A 27566-nucleotide genomic window follows, 5' to 3' on the forward strand; every position below is an offset into this window, starting at 1 on the left:
CGAAGATCAGCCTGATGGGTTTGTTAAGTTTTACGTAAATGACTTCCAATAGCCTTGTACATCCTTATTTGAGGTAAATAATGGCATTTTGGTTTTTATGGCATTTTTTGTTTATGGCGTTTTATGATATGCAATGTGTTTTTTTTCTTTTTTAGACAAACATTCTATGCATGGCGTTATAGAGATATTGTTTTTGGCGTTTTTCAGGTAATGTTCCGTAAGTCTGATTGCACATGCAGTTGCTCATGCAGGCGTTTTGAACAGTTTGGTTTGCTATGTAGACATATATTCTATGTTTTGAGAATTATGGACATTAGGGAATTTCCAAAACAATACATTCTAAATAGATGGCGCAAGAGGCCTCCCCAAACTTCTCTCCTGAATTCTCAATTAGTCGTGAATATATGACCGAGCTTGATCCTGATGTGCAAAGTATGATGTGAGATATTATTTATTCAACCGAATACACTTTGAACCATTGATCTAGTAATAAAGAGGAGCTATCCTTATACACGGATCATGTTCAATCTTATATGAAGAAGGTTCAAGATATGCATATTGTTGCTCCTCCCGCTAGTTCTGGGAATAGATTTGCCGAGATAACTGGTCAATATAAAAACGACAAGAATCTGATAAGAGTCCCTGTAGGTTATAAATCCAAAGGTTCTGGTTCTCGGAAGTGCCTGAAATCTAAACAGGAGACAGCAATCGACAAAAAGAAATTACAGTCAAAACCCGGGGCCAATGAAAGATAGTGTCAGAACTGCAAAGCCTATGGACACTACACATCAACATGCAAACATGTCGTAATTAAAAGAAGATCGACAAGGTCTTTAAGAGCCAATGAAGAGTAGTTTGGCGTTTTGTATTTGTCATTCTTACATAACACATACAGATGGTCTTCGAGAGCCAGTGTACAGTAGTTTGGCGTTTTTTTATTTCTATCCTATATAACATAGACCTTTCTCAGTTTGGCATTTTAAATCTTTTTTTTTTTTGCATCTTTTTTCTTTTTTCTACCTCTTTGTTCATAACATGCTACTTCGAAGTTAAATAACAAACAATATAAGATCGGGCAAGGAAATCAAACGCCGAAAAAAAAAAACAATAACTCCACTAAATAAAACTACCATAAACTTCTAATTTTGGTCGTGCTAAACTCAATAATGTTTTGGTGAACGAAATGGATAACATTGTTAATCCTCAGTCAAGAAAGATGTGTTACAATGTTATCCATTCCGTTTAGCTAAACTTTATAGAGACCAAAAACATAATCTCCATGAAATGGCTTTTTTGAAGTTTTGTGGTTTTTGTATGTTTTGACGTTTATATTGAGGATCTTGCTCATTACATAGAGCGAAAGCTTTTTTTTTTTGGCGTTTATAAGATGAATGGTATAAGGGAAAATATAGGTTTTTGTGGTTTTGGTGTGGATTTTAGCAGTTCTGAGAGTTTGTTTATATAGGAAGTTTTTGGCGCGTATTTTAGGCGCGATTTTTAGTAGTTCCGTTGTTTCAGTACTGTTTGTTCAGCTTTATTGGTTAAAAACAAAGTTTCGTGTTATATATCTATGGCGTTATATTATGATGAAGTGTGCTATGTGTGTTGAGGCGGGATTTTAATAGCGTGAGTTTGGCGTTTTATGTTAAGTCAAAAGACCCTTTTACACTTAATGAAGCGCGCCAGATTAATAAAAGTGATTTTATTTACGAAAATGTCACCGCGTCATCTTGTCCATAGTTTGTTTTGATCTGATGATCCATAAGCGTTTTCTCCGTTCTCACACTTTTGAGCGTTTTCTCTAACATTTTTTTGTCTTTTCAATCTTCTTTTATTTTCCCAACGCGCTATAACATTTTCTTTCGTCTAAGATTTTTTTGGCGTTGATTGTATTTATTAAACCTTTTGGCGTTGAATTAACAGTTTTTGTGTCACATAGATAATTTTTTGGCGTTACGTTTTCTGGTCAATTTTTTTGGCGTTTTGTATAATAATTCACTACGAGTCATTAATATTTTCATAAGATTACAATAAGACCAAATGTTTTTTGGCGTTTAGTGAATTTTTTGACGTTTAATACATTTGACAAGGTGCCTTGCCAGCACCCGTTCTCACAGTTTTCATACTTCTAGCGTTTTGGTGTTTGTAGTTTTTTGCGTTTTATATAATAATGTATTTTATTTGTAGAGAATTGGATAACAGAACAACATATAACTTGATAACAAAACAATATAAAATGAAAATAAAAAAAATTAAAAATGGTAATCTTATTTCTCTTCCGAATTTTCACTGTCATCAGCCTCTTTCGTCTTGAATTTGTTTTGGCGTTTTGAACCTTTTTCAGACGAAGCTGCTTAGTGGCATCCTGTGTTTTGGTGTGATATTCTTGTTTGGTGACATGTCATTGAATATCAACTCTTGCTTGATGCTATTTATAATAATGGAGTCCAAAATAGCATGTTACACTTGTGTTGATCCCTTTATTCCATGCCGATATTCATCAAGAACAAAGCTCATATGATGGCATATCACTGTCATTAGTCTTTTTTTCTTGAATATTTGTCCATCTCATTCAGCAAAATATTATTGAGATAACCCCCTCAGAAGAAGAATCCATTCAGTGAAAGCTTTTCCATCTGTGGTTATTTGAACTAATATTTTTTGACGTTTTAAAGTGAGTGGTTTCTAGAGGATATGGCGTTTGTTTTTCTTGGTGCGTAGTTTAGGCGGGATTTTTTTATTGTAATAAATGATAGTAATAAAGTAACCGTCTTTTCAGTTACTGTTTTTTTATTTACTGTTTTGATCAGCTTTATCAGTTTTAACCCATCTTCTAAATTTGGCATTTTTTTAAATTGCATTATGTAGAGCAAGATAAAAAAAATACAATAACGGAGAAAATAAAATATTAAGCAGGAAAAATATTTTTTGTTTTATCTTGCGTTTTGTATGCAATAACCTTTTTAGTATTTTTTGGCGTTTTGCAAATAAATAGAGAAATATATCATTTAATTATCTTAAAAAAAGAAGATTACACAGAAGAAAAAAATTAAAACCCTTCGTCAGAAGGTACTTTATCCAAAAAGTATCCATCACTTGCGTCATCTTCTTCCTCGGAGTCTTCATCTGGATCTTCATCCATGTCATCACCTTCACCTTCGTCGCCTTCCTGTTATGAAGATTGTGAAGCCTCCACTTGAACATGTTTTGCATTAACTCCATTTTTGAGTTCATTTCTGTGTTCAACAAGTGGCGTTATGCAATTCTTCCATGAAACCAAGCCCCTGCTTTGTCATGATGTTTTCAAGCCAGTAGACTTCCTGCTCTCCGTTGTCGTATATATCGGCCACCATGACACTTTCATCATCAAAACGCCATGATGTCATGACAGGGTCCGGCTTTACATCTTCTTTGATTGGTTCAAATTTCCTTGTTAATGCTTTCATAAGCATATGTGTTTCATGGCATTCGTTGTCCAGGGCGATGACAAGGGATAGGATACCCCTCTGTACCTCTTCTTCCATCTTCAAAATTGCCTTGATTGTCCTAACATACACTCTCCTTCTATTGTCACGAATCGCCTGATTGCCAGAGTGTATCCCCACCAAACGGTTGTTGGCATTTTTGGCGTTTTGGTTAAATTGGCGTTTTTGGTTAAAGATGCTTTTTGCAGAAATGGATAGATTGAAGTGATTATGGAAGCGATGTTTGTACGTCGTTTATATAATGATGTTTTTGGCGCGTAATTTAGGAGGGAATTTCTTCTAATAAATGTTAATAACTGAAATTCAGTTACTGTGTTGTTTCCTCTTCCTATAATATCCAACGCATTTTATCACTAAATTTTAGCGTTATGTTTTTAATGGCGTTTTATTTTTTTTAATGGCGTGTTATCATTTGATGGCGTTTTGAATTTGAGCGGTAAAAGACCCTTTTACCCTTAATGAAGCGCGTCCCACATAATAACATTGATGTTATTTACGAAAACGCCACCGCGCAATCTAGTCCATGGATTGTTTTGATCTGACGATCCATAAGCATTCTCTCCGTTCTCACACTTTCCACCGCTTTCTCTAAATCCTAACCCTATATATATATATATATATATATATATATATATATATATATATATATATATATATATATATATAGGGAGGGGCTCATGCGAGAACCACCCTTATTGTGAGAACCTTGAGAACCAATGTGAACACAACCTAAAATAGCTAAAAAACCTAAAAAAAACCTAAACCCCACTCCCCCCCCCCAAAAAAAAACCTAAACCCCCCCACCCCCCCCCCAAATAAAACCTAACCCCCCCCCCCAAAAAAAAAAAAAAAAAACCTATTTTTAGGCATTTTTGGTGTGTTCACATTGGTTCTCGCGGTTCTGACAATAAGAGGTGGTTCTCGCATGATCTTCTCCCTATATATATATATACGTATATATAAATATATACGTATATATACGTATATACGTATATATATATATATACGTATATATACGTATATATATATATATACATACATATATACGTATATATTATATATGTATACATACATATATACGTATATATTATATATGTATATATACACATATGTATATATATATGTATATACCTATATATACATACATATGTATATATACATACATACGTATGTATATATATACATATGTATATATACATACGTATGTATACATATGTATTATACATACGTATGTATATATACATATATACATATATATATATACATATCTATATATATGTATGTATATATATAGGGTTGGGCTATATATATATATCATTTCACACTTGATTTTTTGTTGAAATGGTTATAGATCCGGTAAGTGTTCTTGAAATATCATTTCACACTTTATTTTTTGTTGAAATGGTTATTAATATGTTTTTGTGTGCTGAAAGTGTTTTAGTAATGGTTGTTAATATGATTTTGTATTTTAAATGAATCAAAAACTTTAGGATGAGATTTTGAATGGATTTTTTTGTTAGTTTGGTTGCTTGTTAGGGGCTTTTGATCTTAATAGTAGCTGTTTTTTGTTGGTTTGGGTTGCTTGTTTGGGTTTTTGATCTGAATAGTAAGTGTTTTTTTGTTTGGTTGCTTGATTCACAGACTCAGGCCCATAACATGTGTTAAGCCCCCTGTTAGAATGTTATATAACGTGTGTTGATTTACAGAAACAAACCCATAAAGATATTCAATTGACAAGCTGGATGGATGTAGGCGAACTTAATGCGTGTTCTAGTAATGGTTAATGTTCATGTATTTTAAATAAATCCAAAACTTTAGGATGAGATTTTGAACGGGTTTTTTTGTTGGTTTGGTTGCTTATTTGGGGCTTTTGATCTTAACAATAATTGTTTTTTTGTTGGGTTGCTTGATTTACAGAGACAGGCCCACAACGTGTGTTAAGCACCTTTTAGAATGATATATAACGTGTGTTGATTTACAGAAACAGATCCATAAAAGATATTCAATTGACAAGCTGGATGGATGTAGGCGACGTTAATACGAGGACATTGAATAAGTCACATCCTTTGAAAAGAAGTCTTCGTTCATTTATAACATGTGTTGGTGGTTCATGCTGTATGTGTTGGTGGTTCATGCTGTAACAGAACACCATGATGTAACCCAACATGTGTTCATGTATAACATGTGTTAAGCCCCTGTTAGAATGATATATAACGTGTGTTAACCTTTTGTTAATTAAAAAAACAAGTAATATCTATTTTATTTTTGTTGATGTTTAAAATATCTGATAATGTGGATACTGAGCGTAAAACTTGTACAAGTAATAATTATACAAGTTAGTATGTAACGTGTAATATGAAACGAGCCATTTATGGTAACACATCTACCGGTAATTTTGGAATATATAATATGAAACGGGTCATTTGTTTTGCACATTTTGGAATGTATAACATGTGTTAAGCCTCTGTTATAATCTTTTTGTAACCTGGCATGTATTCATGTATAAGCTAGTGGTTTACAAAACACCATGATGTGTATATACTGATCTAACATGTGTTACAATTTGTCTGTTCGGAACGTGGTCGAGCACATCAGAGACAGACCCATAACATTTTGAACGGGTTTTTTTGTTGGTTTGGTTGCTTGTTTGGGGCTTTTGATCTTAACAATAATTGTTTTTTTGTTGGGTTGCTTGATTTACAGAGACAGACCCATAACATGTGTTAAGCACCTGTTAGAATGATATATAACGTGTGTTGATTTACAGAAACAGATCCATAAAAGATATTCAATTAACAAGCTGGATGGATGTAGGCGACGTTAATGCGAGGACATTGAATAAGTCACATCCTTTGGAAAAGAAGTCTTCATTCATTTATAACATGTGTTGGTGGTTTATGCTGTAACAGAACACCATGATGTAACCTGACATGTGTTCATGTATAACATGTGTTAAGCCCCTGTTAGAATGATATATAACGTGTGTTAACCTTTTGTTAATTAAAAAAAAAACAAGTAATATCTATTCTATTTTTGTTGATGTTGAAAATATCCGATAATGTGGATACTGAGCGTAAAACTTGTACAAGTAATAAATGTACAAGTTAGTATGTAACGTGTCATATGAAACGAGCCATTTATGGTAATACATGTACCGGTAATTTTGGAATATATATAATATGAAACGGGTCATTTGTTTTGCACATTTTGGAATGTATAACATGTGTTAAGCCTCTGTTATAATCTTTTTGTAACCTGACATGTATTCATGTATAAGCTAGTGGTTTACAAAACACCATGATGTGTATATACTGATCTAACATGTGTTACAATTTGTCTGTTCGGAACGTGTAATTGCATAAAATGTGACAAGGGTGAAAACAGTCGACGGGGGCGATGAGTTTAATGGTGAGCTTAGTTAATATCGTAATCTTGTTGTAACCCCACTTGTACAATATCGTAATCTTGTTGTAACCCCACTTGTATACATATGATAACATGTAAGCATCCATTATAACCCGACTTGTATTCATGTATATGAAAGTGGTTTGCAAAACACCATGATGTGCATATACTGATCATAACACGTGTACAAGTTAATATGGAACGTACAAGTTAATATTGTAACACTGTATACCTGAGATAACATGTGTTAAGCCTCTGTTATAATCTTGGTTTAACCCAACACAGTGTCATGTATAAGCTAGTGGATTCCAAAACACCATGATTTGTATATACATACTGTAACATGTGTAACGTGTGTTAAGCCTCAATTATAACGTGTATTAAGACTTCCGGAATGGATGCATAAACTCCAATAGTAACTTAATAACAACAAAGTATACCTGATATAACGTGTGTTAAGCCTCTTTTATAACGTGTGTTAAGACTTCCAGAATGTGTTAAGTCCATATCGTTTTAACATCATGTACTAGACAAAACAATAAGAGTCTCACATTACATATTACTAGTAAACGAAAATACATAGCACTAAGAAAATGGTGGAGCTTCCTTTGACAGTCTGCCTTAGCTTTTCAACGGCTACCTTTGCTGCCTTAGCTTTTCGGCGGCTACCCTTGCTTGTTTGGTTCGGTCTTGAAATGGTTTGTAAACATGTGGGTGTGTGTATGTCAGGGAAGTTATAAAAATGTGTTTTCATGTCACACGTAACACGTGTTACGTTGTACATGGGTTTCATGTCACATGTAATACATGCATGTCTGAGAAGTTCAAGCTATAACACGTGTTAGTTGTGTTGTGCTGTAACATAAACATGGTCATGATCCTTGAGCATCTGATCCACGTTTGACGAAACCAACGGTCCCGAGAATTGGATCTTATTTCCCTTGTATCCATCATTGTCCTAATAACAAAAAGATAAGATAACCGTTAAGTCGTTAACCAAACATAAATATTAACATATTCATAGCCAGAAAATCTTTTTTCTTAAATAAAATCACAAAAACAGTTACTATTCAGATCAAAAGCCCCAAACAAAGCAACCAAACGAACAAAAAACAGTTACTATTCAGATCAAAAGCCCAAACAAGCAACCAAACCAAGCACAACTTTTTAACACAAAAATAAAAACCTGCAAATTACATAAACATTTACCCCTTTTAAGAACCATTTTAACAAAAAAAATCATGTTTCATCTCTAAAACAACCATTACACAAAAACCTATTAACAACCATTTTAACAAAAACATCAAGTGTGAAATGATTTTTTAAAATAAAATACTCAAGAGATTGTTGTTTCTCTCTATAAAACAGCAACTTTCTCTCTCTAAAACAGCAACTTTCTCTCTCTAAAACACTTACCGGATCTAGAACCATGCGATAAACACGATGAAGATCTTCAAACTTACTTCTCTCTATGTGTTCTTGGTGTTCTTGATAAACATGATGAAGATTGTAGAGCAAACCTGGAACATTATCTTCATTGTAGAACACATCATCGTTGTCAATGAAGATGTTTTGGGTTTTCATGGTCGAGCACATCAGAGTATCCTCCATTTTCCTTTAGATCTACCATTGTTGATGGATGCTCCATAGTGCATTAATGGCGGATCTAGTGTGAAATGAGTGGTTTAAGAAGATTAACATATTTTGAAAAAAAAACTGGTTAATTTGAAATAAAGTAAACAAAATGGAGGATGATGGTTGAGAATGATGTGATGGGTGATAGTGTCAAATCAGGTTAGTCAAAATATCTTGGGAGTGGGTTATGAATATGTAAATTTACCAATGTGCCCTCAAAAGCTAAAAAGGATATGAAGGTGGCTGAGACACGTGGCAACATGTAGGCCATTAGATGGTTTTGCAAAGTTTTCTAAAAATCGAAGGTTTTCTATAGAGCATTACCCTATATATATATATATATATATATATATATATAGGGTAAGGTTATTGTAAAAAAGACCAAAAGTGTAAGGTAAGAAAGAATCTCAGCCATTAGATCTAAAATAAATAAAAAGGGTAAACAAGTAATTTTATCATTAATTCAATTAATTAAAAACTTCCCATAACCGCCACCTTAATTATAGGAAGTATATAACACCATTCAGCAAGTATATAACACCATTGAGCAAGTATATAACACCATTCAGTAAGTATATAACACCATTCAACAAGTATATAACACCATTCAGTAAGTATATAACACCATTCAGCAAGTATATAACACCATTCAGTAAGTATATAACACCATTCAGCAAGTATATAACACCATTCATTAACTAAACATCTGATCGAAACATATTTTTTTCTCTATATAAGTATAGCAATATCAATATGGTACTCATATTAAATATAAAAAAATGCTCGTTATTATGGTGTAATTTTTTTTTGTTTAAAAGTTACATATAAAAAGTTATTGACGTTTAAAAAAGATGGGGGGAAGTTACATGTGCATTACCTAATTTCTAGTGGGTTTAAAAGACTATATTGCCCCTAGATATTTCAAATAAGTCCAAATTAATGAAAATATTTTACAATTTGGTCACTATTGATCTCAACCATTAGATCAAAAGATCTAATGGTTGAGATTCTTTCTTACCCTTCTCAAACTTTAGGCATTTTTTACAGGATCATCTACATATGTATATATATATATATATATATATATATATATATAGAATTGCGCTAAAATAAGAACCACCTCGAGTTGTAAGAACCGTGAGAACTTTTTGATCCGGGGCGAGTTGGATCAAAATTTCTTTTCACAAATGTAGATGCGTGTATTATAAACACATTTTAAAAAAAAATCAAAAAAAAATGTTGTGTGTGTAGTTTTGAGTACCACAAGTTTGTGTTTACAGGTACCGTAAATTTTCCGATAGAATTTACGGTACCCGTAAACACAAACTTGTGGTGATCAAAACTACACACACGACATTTCTTTTTTGAATTTTTTTTTTAAATGTGTTATTAATACACGCATCTACATTTTGTGAAAAAAAAATTGGTCCACCTCGCTCCGGATCAAAAAGTTCTCACGGTTCTTACAACTCGAGGTGGTTCTCATTTTAGCGGTCCCCATATATATATATATATATATATATATATATATATATATATATATAGGGTAAGGATAGTGTAAAAAGTGCTCAAAGTGTGAGAAGTGTATTAGAACACTATATATAATACTATATAACACCATATAAACACCGTATAAAAATATGTAACACCATATAATACCATAAAACACTATGTAACACTATATATCATTATATAACAAATATAACACTATACATCTATCATAGACATGTTATCAGACAACCTATAGTGTTATATATGTTATATAAGGATATATAGTGTTACATAGTGTTATATGGTATTATATGGTGTTACATATTGTTATAGTTTATATGGTGTTATATAGTATTATATATAGTGTTATAATACGCTTCTCACACTTTGAGCACTTTTTACAGGATCCTCTACCTATATATATATATATATATATATATATGGGAGAGTTTAAATGAGAACGCTAAATATTTTGAGAACCGTGAGAACAAATGAAAAAACCATGAGAACTTGGTCAAAAACAATTCAAATTCAAAAAAAAATTCTACACTTATCATTATTATTCGAATACAATGTTAGAAATTCAATTTACACGTTTAAATTTACGTGAATTCATAAATAAAGAAAATTTACACATGTGTAAGTTTGCCATTTACACATGTGTAAATCTGCTATATTTACACATGTGTAAAAAATCTAAAAAGAATGATTTTGAAATGAGAAATGAATTATTTGATGTTATAAATTCTTGTTTTGATGTTGTATCTTAATTACAATAAGGTTTGTATAAAAAAAAATTGGTTTTGATTGGTTTTTTCATTCGTTCTCACGGTTCTCGCAATATTTAGCGTTTTCAAGATAACCCTCCCCTATATATATATATATATATATATATATAGAGGCCAGTTATCATACAAATAACCTAATTGTACATTATGTACGCGTCGTCCACAGCCGTCAGATCATCTTTCATAAACAGCGCCTTTTTCTATTAAAAATGTCAACATAGGATTAATAAAAAGGAAACCGCCAAGGTTAAAATCGTCAAATTTAAGATCAAAGCACCTGATAAACGGCGAACAAAACCTCAAAAATCATAACGTCAAAAATCATAACGTAAGATCCAAAATCAAAACGAAACCCGAAATTATAACACTTAACCAGAACGATTCTTATTCACCAAATGGATCGATTCCTATTTCAACAAACTCTTCTGAGAAAACTTCTGATGAATTTAAAAATTCTGTATGCACTGACTATCGAAGAAGATGGTGCAGGTTGACAAATCATGTGCGAAAACGTTGATAATGTAAATGCGAATTCGGTATAAAAAAAAGAATTCTTTGAAATTTCATATAGTTTGCGAATTCATGGGATACATATGCGATATCAGTAAAAAAGTTTAAGAATTCTTTGAAAATTCATATAGTTTGCGAATTCATGATAATACAAATGCGATATCAAACTTTTCAATATCCCGTTCATATAGTGTGCGATTTCATATAAATTAAACATGCGATATCATAGAAAGGGACATTTAAATGTTTGTTTCTTACAGTTTGCGAATTTCTTTCGAATCAAATGCGATTTCGAATAAGGCTGCAAACAAAACTTTAAAAAAAAATAAAATTTGTAACAAAAATACAAAAAAAAAAACAACTACCAATCATAAAAACTAAAAATGATATTATTTTATATAAAAAAACTTAATTTATTAACGATGTGACTATAATTTGACATGTAATGATGAATTTTACAATAAATACTACTGAACTTACCACCCTACCTATATAATAAAATTACTATATTAATATAAAAAACCTTGATAACTACCTTCCATATTAAGACATAGAATACCAAATAAAACACACACAAAACACACAGACACAAACAAAAATGGTAGCTGAAGATATGGAAAAAATCAAAAACATTGCAATCAAGGAGCTATTGTCAACTCACACGTTGACAGAAATAACCACTGATGTCAACACTTCTCATCTGGTTCTTGATGTGCAGGGCAAAATCCTTGAACAAATCAAGAACAATCAAGCAGTATGGGAAAAGCTACTTCAAGAACCACCATCAAGCTTCAGGGACAAAGCTTTGGATCACATAAAAGAGCAATCTCGAGTTGATGACTTAGCCTTCTCTTTCCTGACAAATGCTCTAAACACGGTGAAGGAGAAGATGGAGTTCAGCTCTACTGAACGTGTCAAAATCTTTGCTTCAAGTAACTAAATTTCTGTTAAATCATTTTATGGTTGTAGCTGTGTTTGACAATAACCAATATTTTGTATTTTGGATATATGTTTTGAACAAATATTATGCTTTAATAGAATTTAAAAATCGCATGAATGAATTAGGGATCTTTGCCACTATAACATAAAAAAAACAAGATAACTCAACATCGCATGTATTAAAGGAGAAATCGCATTTGAAAAATCATATAAACTAAAATTAAACTGACGCATATAAAAATCGCATGTTTATAATACTAAAATCGCATGTGAAAAAATGATATACATTAATGAATATAAAATCGCATGTGTTTCTTACAAATTCGCATTTACATTTAAAAAGACATTACTCATCCTCGTCATCTTCATCTCCAGACACCTCTTCCCACTGATCTTCTTCCTCAGATCCCTCATCACTGATGTAATCTTCAAAGTCATCTTCCTCTTCGTCGTCTTCACCCTCATTGTCTTTGTCTCTCACACCATCTTCAATCTGGACACCCTTCATCTTCTTTTTTCCCTGTTTACCTTGTTGTTTGGCTTTAAGCTCGCGCGCAAGTCCGAATGTCATGACCTTTTTCATTGCATACGCTACATGTCCTTGACCTTTTCCCTTTGCGGCTGATCATTTGTTCCTTCTTAGATTTAATCCTTCTATGCGAGCCGCGGTCTTTGTTTCTTATACCAGTAGGCACACGAACAGTGGGGGAGCATTAGTTACTGGTTGTTGATAACCAATCAACTTTGAAAATCGGTCAAATTTTGGATCAAGTTGCTTGGTTATGCGACTCTGATCAACTCTCTCTTTAAGCTGCATCATTTGATCCCTCACTAAGACAAGTTGATCAAAGTCGGAAATCAAATTACTAACCAAATACTCCCCTGTGTGGATAATTTCACGAACAATCCGTTTAGCCCTCTGATGCACTTCCTTGCCCCCCACATTTAGATTGTACTTAACATTTAACTCATTCGGCACAACATCCTTCGTCCATCTCTTCATAACATATTTGTTTGGTATTTCTTTAACACCAAACATCTTGAAAAGAAAATATATGTGTTTGCATAGCAGCCCATACTGCTCAAAACGCAAACAGCTACACTGTGCAGTTACATCATTCTCGAGATTCTTGAACCACACCTAGCAAATAACCAAAAATAAAATTAATAATAAGGTTTAAAATCGCATGTATAAACATAAACAATATCGCATGTTTAACAATCATATAAGTGATTAAAATTGATATCGCATGTGGAACATAACAATTTCGCATTTCTAAAAAAATAATGTAAAATAAATAAACTAAAATCGCATATGTAATGTAACGGATTCGCATATCTAAAAAACATGAAAAATACCTCCAATAAACCATCTCCATGTGCTTTAAAATCCTTCAACAATATTCTGATACGTGGACCTTCAACTTTGGTGTCCATCGGCAAACATTCGGAAATTGGTCCATGTATCTCTAATTGCTGATCAAAAAATATAGACCTGGTGTAGATCTTAGCAGCATCTTTTTCCAATGTAGTTTGACTCCAATCAGCTGGCTCTGTATATCTTGAAATATGATCATTTTTCCTATGATTGAACCTTTGAACATCCATTGCCCCATCAAAATGATTCATAAACTCTACGAGTGTGAGTTGTGAATTAGCAACCTGACAAAAAATGGTTCTCACTCTCTGATCTTGAAGTTGTTCTCATAAGACCTGACATTGGCTCATGCCGGTAAAAAGCCAAAATCCACATGGATCTCATCCCAAACATATCATCAATCCATTTGTTTTCAGTGAGACCAAACTCAATCATCACCAACTTCCACTGTCTCTCGAATTCTTCGTGCTCAAGCGAATCAGTCCAAACAATGTCGCATATCCTCCTTTTAAACTCATCATTATTGCACAACTCATGCCCAACCTTTAACAAATAAATGCATTTTAAATCAGTCTATTACAAAAAGCTATAATAATTAAAAATAACACCAACAAAAACACCAAAAATGTTGCATGCTCTACCTTATCTGCCACTTTTTTCATTATGTGCCACATACACATAATTGTCTGTAAGTTGGGAGCATGTGAATGTCATTTTGACAAACAAACTTATGGTTATGGCCATCAACAAATTTCTTGACTGTATATAATCTACCATCAACAGTGCAAATCACAAGTTGAGCTTTGCATCCGGTCCTAATAGTCCCCATGTTCCTGGTTTTGAATTGCTTTTTTGACTTGGAATTATCATCAATACACACAGGCTTATGTCCCTCTTTAGAACAAACAAAATACTTAGTTTTGATTATACCACCACTGTATACTTCGCCACCTTTCCGAATAGAAAAACCAGCTAACTTAGCATATGATTGATAAAACGCATATGCTTGTTCAATGGAGATAAATTGCATCCCAACAACAGGTGTAGCTGATGCCTGAACCTCCGGAGTGTAAACCCTTTCATCTACATGAATCAAAATAAAACACATAAAAAAGTCATACGAACCACATGCGAATCGTCTGATAAATACATGCGAGATGATGATATTGATTAATCTGAATTACATATGCGATTTATTATGTAATCAAATGCGAAATTACAAAGAAAACAAAACAAAATGTGAATTGTAATGAGTAAAAACATGCGAAGTTATACATGTTGCTTCTCAAAACAATACATAAGTATCATCAACATTCAAACTACAAAAACATCTACAACAATGCTACGCTTAAACAAAAAACAATTATACGAACAAATTTAGATATCTGAATTAACATAATTACCAATAGAAATCTCGTTTGCAGCACTTGAACTTGAAACTGGAATTGGAATTGGATTTGCAGGTCGCGGATTTAAAACATCCTCAATTGAAACTCTCTGATATGCAGATAATTGAGCATGATCACCAATCGGTCGATTTCCTTCAAAATCATCTTCTATTCATCCAGTGCTACTCTGTGGATCCATCGAAAATAGACAAATTGAATGAAACCCTATCACGTACGAACGAAAACTGCAAATTGTGAATTATGGAAAATTTGAAACTGATTTGAATAATAATTACCGGGATATCAGTGTAACGAACTTCTCGCTGAATGAATGAAGAGACGAATTTGCCCTCTGATGAATAGGTTCATTGTCTGATTTAACCTTCTTAAACCGAACTCAATCAGGACACGTGTACGGCTCATAATATAGCATACGTAATGTAGGATAACCATATTTGTACCATACTCTTTACCTATATATATATATATAGGGAGCCGCTAGAATGAGAACCACCTCGAGTTGTAAGAACCGCGAGAACTACACCCCACGGAGCGCCGTTCGCCGCGATTTTTTTTTACAAGTAGATGTGTGCATTATAAACACGGCCGTAAAAAATCACAGCGAACGGCGCTCCGTGGGGTGTACTTTTTTACACCTCAAGTTTGGTGAAAAAAAAAGAAAAAAGAAAAAAAATTAAAAAACACCAAACTTGAGGTGTAAAAAAGTACACCCCACGGAGCGCCGTTCGCCGTGATTTTTTACGGCCGTGTTTATAATGCACACATCTACTTGTAAAAAAAATCGCGGCGAACGGCGCTCCGTGGACGTGTAGTTCTCGCGGTTCTTACAACTCGGGGTGGTTCTCATTCTAGCAGCCCCCTATATATATATATATATATATATATATATATATATATATATATATATATATATAGGGGGGTTTAAATGAGAACGCTAAATATTGTGAGAACCGTGAGAACAAATGAAAAACCGTGAGAACTTGGTCAAAAAACAATCAAATTCAAATTTTTTTTTCTACACTTATCATTATTATTCGAATAGAATGTTAGAAATTTAATTTACACGTTTAGATTTACGTGAATTCGAAAATAAAGAAAATTTACACATGTGTAATTTTGCCATTTACACATGTGTAAATCTGTTATATTTACACATGTGTAAAAAATCTAAAAAGAGTGATTTTGAAAAGGAAAAATGGATTATTTGATGTTGTAAATTCTTGTTTTGATGTTGTATCTTAATTACAACGAGGTTTGTATTAAAAAAAATTGGTTTTGATTGGTGTTCTCATTCGTTCTCACGGTTCTCGCAATATTTAGCGTTCTCAAGATAACCCTCCCCTATATATATATATATATATATATATATATATATATATATATATGTGTGTGTGTGTGTATATATATATATATGGGAGGGTTCATTGGGGAACACTCTTAAAAGTTCAACTTAACATGTTAAAAATCAAATTTTTCTACATTTTTTGACGCTTTTCTTTATAAATACCTGTAGAAATATTTTTAATAAAAAATAAAAACTATAAAATAATTAAAAAATGTTTAAAAACAAATAAAAAATATATCTTATAAAATTAACTTAACATGTTAAATTTCAATTTTTTCTAAAAAAAAAATTTTTCGGCGTCTTTCCTTATAAAAATGGGATGAAACTATCTCAATAAAAAAATCATTTTTGTAAACAAAATTAGGCCTTTTTCAACTTTTTTTATATTTTTTACTTTTGATATTTTTATTAAAAATGCTTCTACAAGTATTTATATATAAAAGCACCGAAAAAATTTAAAAAAATTGATTTTTAACATGTTAAGTTAGATTTTTAAGAGTGTTCCCCGCTTCCCCACTTTTTAGTGTTCCCCAATGAACCCCACACTATATATATATATATATATATATATATATATATATATATATATAGGGTAGGGCTAGATAGAAAACCCTATCTATATAAAAAACCCTAGAAAACCTAACCTCCCGACATTTTTTTTTTTTGAAAAAAATAACACATGTAATATACATGTTTTTAAGAGTTTTGGGCCAAAAAAATCAAAAAAGCGCCGAAGGGATAATTTAAAAAAAAAAATTTCAGCAACTTTCAGCATTTTGTCTAACACATGTTAGGCACTGAATTTTGTTTATTTTTTTTAAAAAAAATCCCTTCGGCGCTTTTTTGTTTTTTTTTTGGCCCAAAACACTCTAAAACATGTATATTACATGTGTAATTTTTTTCAAAAAAAAAAATGTCGGGAGGTTGGGTAAAAATGGGGGGAGATTTGGGTTTCCAGAGTTTTCTAAGAATTTTAGGGTTTTTTGTCTAGCATTACCCTATATATATATATAAATATATATATATATATATATATATATATATATATATATATATATAGAGAGAGAGAGAGAGAGAGAAGAGTTTAAATGAGAACGCTAAATATTGTGAGAACGGTAGAACGAATGACAAAAACCACTAGAACTTGGTCAAAAACAATTCAAATTCAATTTTTTTTGCACTTATCATTATTATTCTAATATAATGTTAGAAATTAAATTTACACATTTAAATTTATGTGAATTCATAAATAAAGAAAATTTACACATGTATAAGTTTATCATTTACACATGTGTAAATTTGTTATATTTACACATGTGTAAAGAATCTAATAAAAGTGATTTTGAGAGGAAAAATGAATTATTTGATGTTGTAAATTCTTTTTTTGATGTTGTATCTTAATTACAATGAGATTTGTATTAAAAAAAATTGATTTTGATTGGTTTTTTCATTCGTTCTCACGGTTCTCGCAATATTTAGCATTCTCAAGATAACCCCCCCTATATATATATATATATATATATATATATATATATATATAGGGAGAAGATCATGCGAGAACCACCTCTTATTGTGAGAACCGCGAGAACCAATGTGAACACACCAAAAATGCCTAAAAATAGCTAAAAATCACACAAAAATTTTTTTTTTGAATTTTTTAATATTTTTTATAAAAAAATCGCTACTTTTCGAAGCCAAAAAAAATTTTAATTTTTTTTTAATTTTTTTTTTGGCTTCTAAAAGTAGCGATTTTAACATAAAAAATATTAAAAAATTCAAAAAAAAATTTAGATTTTTTTTAGATTTTTTAAGGTTTTTTGGGGGTTTAGTTTTTAGCATTTTAGCTTGGGGGGGGGTTTAGGTTTTTGGGGGTGGGGGAGGGGGGTTTAGGTTTTTGGGGGGAGGGGGTGGGGTTAGGTTTTTTTTAGCATTTAGCTTGGGGAGGGGGGGGGGTTAGGTTTTCTTTTTTTTTTTTGGGGGGGGGGGGTTAGGTTTTTTTAGGTTTTTTTAGCTATTTTAGGTTGTGTTCACACTGGTTTTCAAGGTTCTCACAATAAGGGTGGTTCTCGCATGAGCCCCTCCCTATATATATATATATATATATATATATATATATATATATATATATATATATATATATATATATATATATATATATATATATATATATATATATATATATATTGTGAGAACCGTGAGAACGAATGAAAAACCCAATTAAAACCATTTCTTTTTACTACAAACCTCATTGTAATTAAAATACAATATCAGAAAAAGAATTTACAACATCAAATATTTCATTTCTTCTCTCAAAATCACTCTTATTAGATTTTTTACACGTGTGTAAATATAACAAATTTACACATGTGTAAATGGAAAACTTACACATGTATAAATTTTCTTTACATATGAATTTACGTAAATTTAAATGTGTAAATGAAATTTTTAACATTGTATTCAAATATAATAATGATAAGTGCAAAAAAAATTTGAATTTGAATTGTTTTTGATCAAGTTTTCGCAGTTTTTTCATTCGTTCTCACGGTTTTCACAATACTTAACGTTCTCATTTAAACCTTCCTCTATATATGTATATATATATACACACACACACCAAATATATAATGCATATCCGAAGGGCAGTTTTTGTAATTTGCCACTTTTTAAGGGAGGTGCAATATCTGAAGCATTGTGTACAAGCCTTTTAAGCACCCAATATAAATAAAACCCTAAAATCAATTGCTTCCATCGACATCTACAAAAAGCTGATCTGCTTCCATTGACTTCTTTGGTAAACACGCCTCATCTTTTGGCTCCATATTTTCATACTTTTGAAATTCACACTCTCTAATACAAGTTCTTCTCTCATATAATTCTTTCTTTCGAAATTCACATTTCCCTGCTCTTAATTTTCTCTCACTATTCTTCATGGTTTTAAATAGAAGCCCTAAATCGGTCATATTTTGAAGGATTTCTTATCTGAAATTGTTGTTAGCGGCTACAAGCGAATGAAAAAGAGGCTGAGAGGTATATATATTCTCATAATTGAAAAATAAAACTCACTAGGTTGGGTCTCAGGCCACTGGTGATGCTACTGAATCAATTGCAGATGTTAAGAAGTATCTGCAGACTCACAGGCCTGTCCAAAATGTAACTTATCTCACTACTAATTAGAGGTGGCATATTGGGTTACATGTCAATTGGGTAATTTTTTGGTGTGCAAATTGTTGAGTTAAAACACTTTGTGAAAAGTAATCATTTTTTATATCTCTTTTGGTAATATTTGAATGTTTGTGAATAACATTATTTTGGAGGCTTTATGCATTGAAAATTCACTTTGGACGACTTTTGGCCCATTTTTTTTCAAGCTTCTTTTTTTGATCTTATGCTTTTGACCTGTTAGTGGTTAAAAAATAAACTGGATTAATCCGTTCAAGTAAATGTAAATAAATTAAAATTTTTACTTCTAATGCTAAAAATTTATAGGAGTTGTGAAGATAGGATTTTATGCATTACTTTTCATGACAGTCATTGTGGTACTCTTTTGGACGAAGGTGCGAGTGGGTTTCTAGGGAAACGTCTTGCTCCTAACGAAGATAAAGAAACCAATTGTGAGGTGGATTGGTCCTCTTTCAACGAATTGTGCTCTTCGTCAACCAATAAGACTTCAGTTGGAAGTAAAGACTGGGCTTCTGTATACTTGGCCAGTACGCCTCAAGCTACACAGCTGGGACTCAACTTTCCTGGTGCAGATGAGGTACAGTAAACTACACTTTGGGCAGCTTTTGAATTATTTGACCCATTTGAACCTGTTGTTTGAGCTACCATGGCCATCATTAATGCATTTGATTTGATCATTCGTGTTATTTTTTGTTACTTTGAATACGTTGAGGAGATTGATGACGTTGAAGGCGATTCGAATGATCCATTTGTTGTTGATGCTATTGTGACAGAGAGAGAACTATATTTTAATCGAATTTGTTGCTAATGCTATCCTGACAGAGAGAGAACTATATTGAGTGAGCACAAATCTTCTTGCTTTAAAGCGTTATCACCTATCAATCTTAATCTTATATCTGTTCAACTGTACGAATCGTATTCATTTATATTTTAATCGAATTTTTGAGGTTTGGAATTTCAGATTATTCGGATTCTGATCTTTTTGCAAACCCCCAGCATATCTCTCTTGCTCAATCTCTCCCTATTTCATAATAAGCCCCGACAACCATTGATTGTTTCTCAATCGGTTATGAAATCACTATGCTTCACTTATGATGTTTCGGGCAGCCGTGGTATCGAGTGTCGTGTAGTACCGATGGATCGAATATCAACAGCCATCTAGTCTGTTAGATATCTCATGCCGTTCTTTGTTACTAAAAGAAAACAAAACAAGAACCGTTCTCTGTAATCAAAAGAAAAACAAAACAAAACAAAACAAGACATATCCGGAACCTTAGTGAATTAAGAAACTGTTGTTTTGTTTGGCTCTTTTACCATTCAAATTACACACTGTGCCTACAGTCCTGCACTGTATCGAATTCAGAAACTGATATTAGCAATCCACAAACAACATATATTAAATCCATTATTCTTTTTATAATATAAAAAGACTACAAAATTGAAGAGCGTGATTATTATAGATAAACCATCGTACGGTTTCTTGGCTAGGGTATATTACATTTGTGCGTCGTCCTGAAAATTGGTATGGGTGATTTATTTACAAAACATGGATCAACAATGGTTATGTTTGGCATGAAGCTTCAAGCTTTAAGCTTTTAACAAAAAGTTCCTACTCAATAAAAAGACTTGTTTGGTTGAGGAAGCTTGAACCTTTTAGGTTAGGAGCTTGAAGCTTTTGGTTGAGCGCTTCTACTAGTAGCGTTTAGAAGGAGCTACAAGCTTTTAGGGAAAAAATGACTATTTTAACCTCTAAATATAATGAACTTTTTAATGCACAAACTTTTAAATTTTTTAGTTATGTCCATTTTAGTCATTTTATACATTTTATTAAAAGCTTCAGCTACTCTGCCAAACACCAAATATATCTAAAAAGCTACAGCTACCAGCTTCCAGCCACCAGCTACTTTTGCCAAACATACCCAATGTCTAGAGGTAGTATAACGGAGCATCCGGTATGCATGGTTTGCTATTATTGAAGAAACTCATGTATCACAGTTATATACTTTAGAACACATATCTTTTAGACCTTTTTTTCATGTACAAACAGCAAACATGATTCAACTATTTTTAAAAACTTATCTACATCTAATAATGAAGTAACTCACAGTTCTACGAGCCCAAAATGCTTTTTCCTACCTCTCTTATCTCACCCCTTCGTATTCTATCTCTTATTTTTGTAAATATATCTTATTAGCTCAAAACCATAGTTATTAAAGGTGGGAGGCGCACTCAAGGCGCTTAGGGCCTAGGCGAAAAGCGCAAAGAAAATGTGGGCCTGAGGAAAAAAAGCGTACACTACCATAATCTTCAACATCAAGTACCAAATCGGTTGTGTGACAATTCAGATTTCAATCAGTCAAAAAAGCCAAATTTTATAAGTTGGTAAAATAGAGAACTAAATTATAGCATAGTTATCCCGTGTAAGGAAATTAATAGAGAAATACTAAGTTGGGTTAGAAAAATTTAATACGCAGAAATAAATTCAGAGAATAAAAACAATACATTGAAAGCAGAAATAATAAGCTGGTAAAGAATACGAACAAAATCAAATCAGATACAATTAATTAGTATCAATTGTGCGCTATAATTACCTGGGAATTAGGAGCGCATTGGGTGCGCATCGCTCAAAAAAATGGCCTAGGCGCCAAAAGCGTTCGCTTTTGATAATTATGCTCAAAACATTGTTTAATTATTCTTAAATCTTCATTACTAACTATTTAATATTTCCTATATTCAACCCGTGCAACACAAGGGTTTTTAACCTAGTGTACGGGGCAAAAAAGGAAAAACAAAACTGAAAGTTACATAATCTAAAGCATGGTCTTTTCAACAGAAATGCAACCAAAAACAGAAATCCAAAATCAAGAAAATAAATTTAAAACGCTAAACAACTACAAAACTTACTTCAATCTTTGAGGACGATACGCCTAAAAACGGCTTTAAAAGTCTGCCCACCATTTCTCGACACCTTTTGCCCTTCTTCAGTTGCACAACTCAACAACTTCACCACCGGATCGGCTTCAAGCTCTTCTTCAGTGAGCGATTCAAACATCGGATGATTTTCCAAACACGACTTCATCCACTCTCCAAGCTCTTCCACATCAGTTATGGTGTATATAATCCCACCAGGCTTAATCACATACGCATACTCATCTAACAAAAACGGGCTAATCACACGCCTACGATGGTTCTTTTCTTTGAAGTGCGGGTCCGGGAACAAGAAAAACATCTTCGAAAGCTGTGCTTTTTCAAAGTAATTCGGAATATACTTCATCGAATTCGTTCTAACAACGGATACATTCTGGTATTGGCCCGGGTTTGAAACACGCAAAGCTAGAATCCGTTCTTTGACGTATTCCGTTACCTTGTCTCTCAACTCCATTCCGATCATTAGGGTATCGGGGAAAAGGGTTGCAAGACTGATCAAAAGTCCTCCGAACCCACACCCGATATCTGCAAATTCTATCTTTTTCGGGGAATCGGGTGATGGGAAAAAGTGAGGAAAGTGAAGGGAGTAATCTACATGAAGAGGGGAAGTCGGGACGGGGAAATGGGAATCGCTTAACGGATTGCTATGAGCTCGTGCTCGGTAAAACCGTTTTCGTGGAAGACGGGTGGATTTGCTGAGGCAAGGGTTTGATTCGTCTCCTGATGCTACTTTTTCCTCCAATTGCATTGTAGAATCTGCAATGACATTTTAAAAAGTTAGGGTTTATCAAGAACATAGTCACATAATTCGCTGGTCATGGCATCATTTTCGTTTTGGTTCGTCCGATCCAATTCGCGGTACGAACAGGATCCGGATTCGCAAGGGATCGCGTTTCCGAATGGCAACAAATGTAATAGAGAAGAAATGGTGGCTAATCGAAGCTTACCTGCTTGCTTGCTTGCTGATTGAACCTTACCTTCCCTCCCTGCTGAATCGTAGAATGAATGAAAGAAGATCTCTCAGTCGGCTGTTTGTTTTTTAGGTTTAGAAGATGGAGGAGCGAACAGGAAGATAGACAAGAGGACGACGACGACGGCGGCGGCTGCTTCAGTTTAGTTTAGTTTAGGGTTGTTTTAATTTTAATTTTAACTAGTATGATGCCCCACGCTTCGTGGCGGGCATTCGGAAGTTTGATTTGAGACCAATGTTTTAAAAACCGGTAAATACCGGCCGGTTATACCGGTATTACCGTTTCCAGATATAAATCCGGTACGAAACACCCCAGTAAATAAGTGAAACGGCATAAGGTTTGTACCAGCGGTAAAATCCGGTATACCGGTTTGAAACGTAATACCGGTACCGGCACAGGGTTATTTTAGTTTGAGTTGATACTTATCTTATGTAAATTTTATATATTATGATTATTCGTAACTAAAAGTTCTTATTTAATATTGTATGAAACGAAAATAATTGATGTGTTCAACACTCAAATGGCTTAAATATATCGTACACTTTCATTTAAAGAGTTTGTTGGAAAATTGAATGATTTTCGATTATCTTTTGGATTATTTTTTATTATAGATTTACTTTTAGATCATCTTTTAATACGTAATAATTCATTTTTGGATTAACTTTTGAGTTGATATTGTAATTTATCAAATAATAGAGTTAGCTAATCAACCCGGTTGAACCGCTCGGTACAACCTAGTTCAACCGGTTGAACCATTTTTTAGCCTAATCCGGTTTGATCTAAAAACCGGTTTTTAAAACATTGTTTGAGACGGTATTCCAATCCAAAGAGAAAACCAGAAAAATCGTGATAAACCAATAATTATCAAAAACAGTAAAACAATAATGATTGTATATATCTAAAAATTAATTTTTACGATGTTCCTTTTTTTTTTTAATTTTACCATACTCCTATATAACTAAATCTTGGTTTATATAATTTGCAAAATATATGTACTTAAAATTGTAACACTTAAGTATAATAATAGCATGATTTTGTAAGGTTAAAAGGGTAAAAAGCAAAACAAAAAAAACATAGGTTACATTTGTAAATATCAACAAACACTCAACCCAAATTCCCTATACAATGCATATGATGGTATTCTCGTAAATAATGTGGAAAACGGAAAATAGTCAAAGAAAGTTGACCGAGCACTATTCATCCAAATGTGATGAATTAATATATATATATATATATATATACATATGAATTTTATTTCTATTTTTATTTTAACTATATATATCAGAGTAAATTACAAAAATCGTCCTTTAGGCCTACCTCAGTTAATTTTTGTGGTTAAATCTGACCAAATGGACCTCACATGAGGGTATTTTTATGGTTAAATCTGAACAAATGGACCCCACATGTAGGGCTGTTCAAAAAGCTCGCGCCTCGGAGCTCGCTCGGATTTAGCTCGGAAAAAGCTCGCTCGATATGGCTTGGTGAGAAAGTGAGCCTAGCTCGGCTCGTGACAAGCCAATTACGGTTTGGTTCGCTTGGTAGCTCGGATCGGCTTAGCTCGAACTATTTTACTTATAATATATTTTATTTTTATATACACTATTATTGGCCAATAATAATCCCAACTCATTTAATCACCAATAATAATCCGAACTATTCACTTTTGTTTGTAAAATACTCCCAGTTAAAAAACACTAACTAGGTTAAAAAATTGCGGATGTGGCATCTGATGTGGCCCTTTTAGCTGATGTGTCATATGACGTGGCAGTTGATGTGGCATTTTTTGATGACGTGGCAGCTGATGTGCAGTCTACGTGGCATTTTTCGATGACGTGGCAACTGATGTGGCAGGTGACGTGGCAAGCCACATCAGCAATTTTTTAACCTAGTTAGTGTTTTTTTAACTGGGACTATTTTACAAATAAAAGTGAATAGTTCGGATTATTATTGGTGATTAAATAAGTTGGGATTATTATTGGCAATAACAGTGAGTTGGGATTATTTATAATATATTACAAAAAATGATTATTATTTACATGTATTTAGGCTTGTAATTTGATATCTATGACATATTTAAAGGTTGATTGTCGTGTTCATGAACAAATATTGTATTCACTTGAAATATAAAATTTATTTTGCGTTGTTGAACGTGATTTTGGCTTATAATGTATTAGGTTGAACATATTTTGAATATGTTCTTTTGAAGTATTGAATAATATTTTAGAATACTAAATTTTGAGAGCTATGTAATAATTTTTATTTTTAAAATCGAGCCAAACCAGGCCGAGCCAGCTCGGTTTAAAACCAAGCCGAGCCCGAGCTTAGATATTCAGCTCGGTTTTAAATCCGAGCCGAGCCAACTCGGTCTATAATCGAGCCGAGCCCGAGCTTGCCCTAGCTTGGCTCGGCTCGGCTCATGAACAGTCCTACCCACATAAAAGTAAAATGACTAAAATACCTCATGTGGGATCCATTTGGTAAGATTTAAGCACAAAAAATTAACTGAGTTAGGGCTAAAGGATATAACTTGCAAGGGTTTGCAAACATCGAGTACGTTTTCTGTAATTATTGAAGATAAAGGACACAGTTTGCAATTAGTGACATACATAAATGATGATTTTGTAATTTACTCTATACATTATTATTAGCCAATGAATGGTAAAAGAAATTTAATCTATTTTTACCTAGCATAGTTAAATTATTTTGAGTTTTTTTTTATTTACTCTATCTTTGTTGTTAACATCATTTTTATTTTGAGTGAATTTCAAGGATTGTTCTTTATTTTTATACCCATTTTCAGGCGTTGTCCTTTACGTTTAAAATTGACGATTTTTGTCCTTTATGTTTTCATATCATACACGTTTTGTCCTTTAGGCCTAACCCAGTTAGTTTTTTCAGTTAAATTTGGTCATGTGCTTTGCACATGAGGGCATTTTTGTCAATTCAAAGGTTGCAGAAGCTTTGAGCTGTAAATCTGTCGTTGAACTTACCTTTGAATTGACAAAAATGCCCTCATGTGCAAAGCATATGTGCAAAGCATATGACCAAATTTAACTGAAAAAACTAACTGGGTTAGGCCTAAAGGACAAAACGTGTATGATATGAAAACATAAAGGACAAAACTCGTCAACTTTAAATATAAAGGACAGCACCTGAAAATGGGTATAAAGATAAAGGACAATCCTTGACGTGGTTTTCATGCCACGTGTCTTCTTCTTTTTCTAGATCAAACACATTTCTCTATCATCTTTCTCCTTAGTTCCAGAATATTATTTTATCATAAAAAACCCACCACCTGCACAACTCCTTTTGCATTTTGCAAAACATAGCTTCCGTAAGCCACTTCGTTCTTCAGTGGAAGTTCTTATTTCCGTAAAGCGTTGTATTTTCTTTTTATTACTAGAGCGTAACCTACTCATAATTTATCTACAAAAGTTTTAATTTTTTTGAAGTATGCGCCCTTAGAGAAGCTAAAGACAAGCTGGAGAAGTGTGGTGAAGAGCTAATATGGAGATTAGACTTTTAAAAAACATTTAATGGTACATCTTTTATATATTCAATAGAGATGAACATGTTAATAGTAATAAAAAAAGTTGTTTAATATGATTAGGAATGTGATAAAGTGTTACTTGATTTTTCGGAATAAAAGTTAATAAGAGATTTGACCAGTTGAATGGGACGAGTTTTCGACCAAGGTTGCGAGTCGCAACCACCTGCTTCCGACTCGGAATCTCTCAGTTTCGACACAAAACTAAACACCATAGGACTCGAGACTAGCCGCTTGCGAGTCGAGACCACCTCCGTTCCGACTCGGGACGTGACCCGAAACCTTGAGGTTTCGACTAATGAACTTGTCACTCGAGATCCTCGGTTTCGACTCGAGATCTTGTGTTTCGACTGATGTTTCACTCGAAACCAACTTTAACATCCACTTAGGCCATACGCTGATCATTGGCCCATCAGCAGAACTTGGGCCGTAAATTGTTTACTGATTCACACATTGGGCTTTTGTTGAAAAGTCTAAGCCTGGCCCACATACTTTATGTGCTATGTGACTAGCCTAACTTGCATGCTATATGTGTTATGTGATGAATACATTAGA

The 27566-nt window shown here is 33.0% G+C and overlaps 1 protein-coding gene across 3 annotated transcripts; it reads right to left on the reverse strand.

Moving 5' to 3' along the window:
- Nucleotides 1-20603: 20603 nt before the first annotated feature.
- Nucleotides 20604-23621, reverse strand: LOC110868178 (tRNA (guanine-N(7)-)-methyltransferase). 3 transcript variants are annotated; one of them, XM_022117285.2, is made up of 3 exons: nucleotides 23441-23621; nucleotides 22470-23249; nucleotides 20604-20908 (listed from the first exon to the last, which is right to left on the reverse strand). In XM_022117285.2, the coding sequence occupies exon 2, from the start codon at nucleotides 23239-23241 to the stop codon at nucleotides 22471-22473; it is 771 nt and encodes a 256-aa protein (XP_021972977.1). In that variant the 5' UTR covers nucleotides 23242-23249; nucleotides 23441-23621; the 3' UTR covers nucleotides 20604-20908; nucleotide 22470. The 3 variants fall into 3 exon arrangements, with proteins under 3 accessions (XP_021972977.1, XP_021972976.1, XP_021972975.1); XM_022117284.2 differs by having other exon boundaries at nucleotides 20605-20913; XM_022117283.2 differs by lacking the exon at nucleotides 20604-20908 and having other exon boundaries at nucleotides 22236-23249.
- Nucleotides 23622-27566: the final 3945 nt, after the last annotated feature.

This window comes from Helianthus annuus, chromosome 15, assembly GCF_002127325.2.
Source record: "Helianthus annuus cultivar XRQ/B chromosome 15, HanXRQr2.0-SUNRISE, whole genome shotgun sequence".
Lineage (NCBI taxonomy): Eukaryota > Viridiplantae > Streptophyta > Magnoliopsida > Asterales > Asteraceae > Helianthus > Helianthus annuus.

Excerpts from the sequence above, each read along its gene's own strand:
- LOC110868178 (XM_022117285.2), bottom strand. The coding sequence starts at position 23,241 with ATGCAATTGGAGGAAAAAGTAGCATCAGGAGACGAATCAAACCCTTGC.